General features: G+C 43.3%; 1 protein-coding gene across 1 annotated transcript in view; it reads left to right on the top strand.

The window, feature by feature from the left end:
* The first annotated feature begins 397 nt into the window (after positions 1–397).
* CPAMD8 (C3 and PZP like alpha-2-macroglobulin domain containing 8) overlaps positions 398–6,000 on the top strand; it is a 93,086-nt gene continuing 87,483 nt past the window's right edge. The window contains exons 1-3 of the mRNA XM_024194256.3: positions 398–561; positions 3,885–4,036; positions 5,732–5,754. Coding sequence (XP_024050024.1) covers positions 479–561; positions 3,885–4,036; positions 5,732–5,754 — 258 coding nt within the window. The 5' untranslated portion in view covers positions 398–478. The remainder of the gene's footprint in view (positions 562–3,884; positions 4,037–5,731; positions 5,755–6,000) is intronic.

Here is a 6,000-nt window from a genome sequence, read left to right as displayed (position 1 = left end):
CGGGAGAGAGACTCGCTGGTGTGTGGGGTCCGCGTCCCTGCCTGAGGGGACCGGAGCGAGGTGGAGAGGCCGGTTCCTGCCCGGGGGGCTGCGTGGGAGATGGGGAGGCCGCCCGGGGGCAGGGCGGGGGTACGAGGCTCATGCCCCAGGGGCTGGGAGGGGGAGGCGCGGGGGTCCCAGCCCCCTCCCCCGGTCCATGCTGTCAGGAGCAGGCGGGGAGCCGCAGACAAAGAGCCGGGGCCGGAGCCGAGCGGGCACCGGGGCCAGGAGGGGCGGCCCGGGGGCGGGGACGCGGCGGGGGGAGCCAGGGGGCGGCGGCCAGAGGCACCGGGGAGCCAAGACCGGGAGCCGGGAGCTGAGGCTGTACTCGCCGGAACAAAGGCTCCTGCCCGGCCGGGCTCGGGCTGCAGGGAGCGCGCCGTGGCCTGGGGCTCCAGAGCTAGCAGCCCTGGGGGAAGGAGCCGCTCCCCGGGGCGCCATGCCCCCCAAGGAGCCCGGCTGCGCCTGGTGGATTCTCCTGTCCCTCGGCAGCTTGTGCGGGGCTCAGCCCCCGGAGAGCCAGTAAGTACCGGCCTGGGGCAGTGCCCCCACCGCGCCCGGGTCACCGGGTAGAGAGCCCAGGTCTGCAGCCTGGCTCTGGGGCATCGCTCCCTACCGCTGGCATGTGGGGAGCCCCCTAAGTCCTCAAGGCAATGCCACCCCTTTCTCCGGGCGGTAGTCCTAACATCTCCACCTTTTCCTTCCCCCAGCACGGAGCAGACCCTGCAGGTAAGGAGGGGAGGTGTGTAGATGGAGAAACCTTTAAACCCGTGTAAGGAGCTGTGGCTCACAACACAAATAACCCTAAATCGATCCATGCAACATTCTCAGCCAGGGTCGCAAACTGGAGGAATATGCCGGAGGAAACAAATATATCTGATAGTTAATCCTCATACAACGGTCTTTGCAAAAATCCAAACTCTCGAGGGGGCGGGTAATACTTGTTTGGAATGTCTTAAACACAACGTTAGGGAGCATTTATGTACAAATACTTGTTTAATGCAATGGTATGAATATGGAATGTTAAATATGAGCTGTGATCTGCTAACCGGTTATTGTAATAGTTTGAGGTACTGTTAGTTGTCCTGGAAGGAGGTGTTTACTGGAAGAACATGTGAAACTCTCTTGCCTGGAAAATCATCTGAGGAGTTTGTTTTTTTTAACTTCTGTGAAAATCTTCTCATCTACTTTATAGAAACTGAGTACGCAGTTAGTTCCTGTGCATTATTTTTGTTTAGTTTAATTTTTATTGAAGTTTGCTTTGTTTTATTACGTTGGTTTGTAACCAGTCCACACTGAATAGCTGCTTTAACTAGATGCCATGAAGACTTCCTATTTTCTCTTGCTTACTAGAAAATATTTCACATCCTGCCAGTTCCTGCCAAGTTTTAGTGTAACCTGGCAGAGCCGTTAGTCAAAAGTTCTTGCATGATCTGTCAAGTTACCATCAGAAGTATCCAAGCTAAACATTTAATTTTCAAGTACAACACTACTAAATGACTTAATTTAAAGACCACATCAACAAGCTGATATTCCAGAAAAAAAGTTAGAATTGCTTAAAACGATGTGGATACATATGTTTCATATACATTACTGCAGACCAATACTTATGTGACAGTTTAAAAGTATGCAGTATTTTTGTAGCCCTGTCGGTCCCAGGATATTAGAGAGACAAGGTGGGTGAGGTAATATCTTTTATTGGACCAGCTTCTCTCCCCAACAGAAGTTGCTCCAATAAAAGTTTGAAAGTAATGATTTAGTACTGGATGCAAATGAATTTTTCTCTCTCCTCCAAATAGATTGGCTGTGTTTTCCTTACCAAGGATATGCAGATTAGGTAGCAACCTGGTGAATTTTTAAACTTGCGGCCACAGGACCGTTTATTCTCAAATTCTTTAAGTTCTAAGTATCCAGTGCAATCTGACTGAACTACCATAGAGAGCTGAACTTATGTTGGGTGTAATGGGATCTCCATGGCAATGAGGCCTGCTGAGAGAGAAACACTGGGTTGGAATTTGCTAAAAGGTGACTTGGGGGCTGTAAAACACCATCAACCTCATCCCAGAGTGATAATTAATCATGGACTAAAGTGACCCAACTGCTGGAACCATAGTGAGGCAAGTGGCTGAAATATGTTTTAAAGTGTGTGACATGAAAAATTATCTTATAAAAAAATTCCATTTGGGGGGGAAAGAAGCAGAAAGATGTATGATGTCATAAAAGAGGATATAAATGTATTGCTTACAGTATCATACAACAAAGACATTGGAGACTGTAATGCAAGAGACTATAGTGCATACAGTCTATAAATTTATGGCATGGTGCCATTCAGTATGGGAAGATCATAAGCGTTCCCATCGTAACTGTACACAAGATTTTATTATGTATGGTTGTGAAGTCTTTCAGGGAAGTTTTAAAAGCGAAAGTGGGACTGTTAGAATACTTCTTCCAAAGCTGTGATTTTTTTTAAATTAAACAATAAAAATTGGTAACACATTGTTCAAGATGTAGCCATTTTAACAGAAGCTGAGTGACGAGCAGAACTGGGAATGTGAACTCAGATCTCCTGACTCCCATTTCTAAGCTTTTACCACTAACCTCTGCTTCCTCTTTTAAAGCAGGGAAGAGGCAGAGATGGAGGAAATTAAGGCCAAGGTTTTCAGAAATGGCTGATGATTTTGTATTCCTCAGTTTTGTAGGTGCCCAACTTAATATACCCCAATTGAGCCTGACTTTCAGAAAGTGCTGAAGCACCCACCTTCTGAAAATCAGGTTTCTCTGAGGTGTGTTAAGTTTGGCACCCAAAATAATTAGGCACTTTTAAAAATGTGGTCTAAAGTGCTTAAAAACAGGGCGTTATATATAATGCTAAACTGGAGGGCTCTGATTGATGTCACCAAATTCTTCAGTGTGCATCAGCCTTTTCATATACATCAGACTGTACTTAATTGTGTATGTTAGTATGTATAATTAGGATGTCAATACTAGTACACTATAGTTGAACTGTACCAGTAATTCAGGCTCCTATTCGTGGCAGTGTGACTGCAGTTCTATAAATGTGAATATATCTGATAAAGTACAGTTGAGAAACAGCTATATATTGCTGTGATATAAAATAATTGAGCTTAGTGCTGGTTTCAAAGTACTATAAAGTCTAATTAGTACAATACTTATTTTTGTTGATACTTAGTATCCTATATATAAGCCAAAGATACAAATCACACTTTCTGTAAATTGCTGCTGCAATTTACAGCTAACGCTTGTTGCTTTATTTGTTCTATTGATGTTTGTCATGTGGAATTGTTTGGGTAGCATGCTGATGTAAACTGTAACTTCACAGGATCTCTTTGCAAATGAGCATTAACTAATGTACACATATCAGGAACTGCTATCTTGATTATTAGTGAGGTCCAAGGGAAATGGTGCCCAAAGTGTGAACATGTAAAAGTGTTGTACAGATTGGCTGGGAAGCTGCCCTCATAATTAATATGAAGACTTGATCTTCAGAGACTACAAAACTCTTATGGTGATGGCCCACCTCTCCTCGTTGGATCAAGATGGAACATTACAGTCACTTTTTTTTTTTTTTTTTTAGTAGATGAAGCCAGTGAAGATAGCCAGACTGCAATCTGCTCCATTTTATGCATATTAGACTGAGTCCCAAGCTCCTGGCATGTTGCCAATGTGGCTGTCCTGGGGGCAGACTCTAGGTGACTGTATTACAGGATATTTTGCCCTTTTCTTTATGTTAATATTTTAAATAGTTTCATGCTGTTTGGCACCTTGATAACCTCACACTTTGTTGCTGTTTTCACTGATTATCCACTTCCAACCTTATTTCCCAGGGGCTATTTGATAGCAGCACCTTCTGTTTTCCGATCAGGCGTAGAGGAAGCTGTTAGTGTGACCATCTTTAACTCAATCAAGGAAACAACAGTCCAGATTCAGCTAGTGGTCAAAGGAGAAACAGTGGCACGAGGCCATGGAGCAGTTCTGGGTAAGTTCTCATTTATGGGAAACTGAGTAAGAGCTAGTGTACAAGCCAAAGTGCTGTGGGGAGCTCTTTAGCAACTTTTAGAGAATGGCTTCTAATAACGCTGAAGCTGGATCCATAATAATTTGTAAACCATTTATTGGTGCAGAATGTTCCCAGCTTTGATTGCACTGGCTTGGCTCTGGTTCATGGTTGTCTGAAATGATCAACACTGATGCCTTTGAAACACTAAGATACATGGAGAACTTAAATGCAGGTGATGCACTAGTATTCAAGTGGTCAAGTGGACATCTAGATTCCCATTGGAAACCTGAGCTTTCTCACTGAAGGAACTATATGTAGAATAAGGTTGAATTTGAGGAAGAATATGACATCTCTGCAAAAACATCAGAATTCTTCTACCCCTGAATCTGAATTTAGTGGGGAGGCAAATTCTCCCCCTTCAAGATCCATCATGGAGACTTTCCTCTTCATTATAGAGAGAGGTGATAACTTTGGTGCAACTAGATACCCTTTAGGATTGAAAATCAAATCCATCTTTCCTGTCTGGGAAGACAAAAGGGGCTTTGACTATGTCTCACTTAACAAATTTGTTACAATGTAAAACAAATTACACTGGTGAAAATGATGCTCAGCAGTGCTACCAATGATGGAAGCTGTAATGTAGACTGGACTCAGACAATCAACAGTAATTTTTACCATTATGTTTAACACTGCTCTATGCAAAGCTCAGAAGAAGCATGGATGCTGTGATCTTAATGACTGCCTACTAACTGAGGAAATCTCTGAAGTCTACCCTCTTGATTCGTAAGCTTTGATTAAAACAGCTTCTGAGCTGGGATAAAGAAGAGTGATCCAGAGGTGGTTGGGTCTGGCAGGGCCTGTAATTTTATGGGCTGTGTCTGCCTCCATGAAAAGAGAGAACCAGATTTTGGTGGGCCTAAGAGTGTTCCTAGTCATCTTAGTTGGCTTTTATATGGGTAACTTTATTACAACTAATGGGGACTACATGCATAAATCCCTCACTCATCAGTAAGAGAAGTCATGATCCATAGAAAAACTCCTCTTTAAAATAGTTTTCCTTTCCTTAAGGGAATGTCTCTGGTTTTATATTTCTCCTTCTCCCCTTGCAAATTGGATCAGTCTTATTTTAGGTCCCAGGTTAGCAGAGAGCTGCGCTGTGCTGGCTACATAGATGGGTGTGGTATTTGTACATGTGGGTGATACATGCTAAACAGAAATCTTAGATATGGTAAGATACAGCCACCAAAATAGATTTTATGGGTGTCTAATGAGGATGATTCAAGTCACAGAAAAGGACAGCTCTTTGGCAGCAAAATATTCTAGTAAGCTTCCTTGTGGCCAACCCCCAACCTTAGTTGCGTACTCTAACCATAGAGCACTTTGCCGTTTACTCTGAGAAAAAGTTATGAATTAACATACCCAGTCAGGCCAAGTTTATACTGAAGAGCCTAGCTATATATGGTTTCCTTCCTCCCACCTCTGCTGCTGGCTTTGCACAGTGCAGAAAAAAATATTTCCGCTAAATCAAACCATAATCAGGGGACCTGTCAGTTGGAGGCATCATGACGGTTTCCCTCCTCTGAGCCCTACTTGTCTTTGAAGTAAGTGCTTTAACTCAGAAAGAATAACACAATGCCATAACTCTCTCTCTCTCTCTCTCTCTCTCTCTCTCAGATAAAGGGACAATCAAGCTTAAGGTGAGTGTCAAGTATTATTCATATAGTGTTGGGGAGAGAGAATATTCTAAGACTACTAGATAATTAGCAGCCAAAGAAAATGAGAATCAATTTAGGGCTGAATTAATAGCCTTGGTTTGTGCAGCCTTCATGATTATGTTTCATATGAACTATATATGCAAGAGTCGAGCGATTTATATGGGTGATTGCTCAATAACAAATTCATGACTAGGTTATTTTATAGAGGTGGTGCTGTATAGGATATAT

This window comes from Terrapene carolina, unplaced genomic scaffold, assembly GCF_002925995.2.
Source record: "Terrapene carolina triunguis isolate 2854851 unplaced genomic scaffold, T_m_triunguis-2.0 Scaffold194, whole genome shotgun sequence".
NCBI classification, from domain to species: Eukaryota; Metazoa; Chordata; order Testudines; family Emydidae; genus Terrapene; species Terrapene triunguis.
Note: the sequence above shows the minus strand (reverse complement) of the source record. Positions and strands in the feature narration are given on the sequence as shown.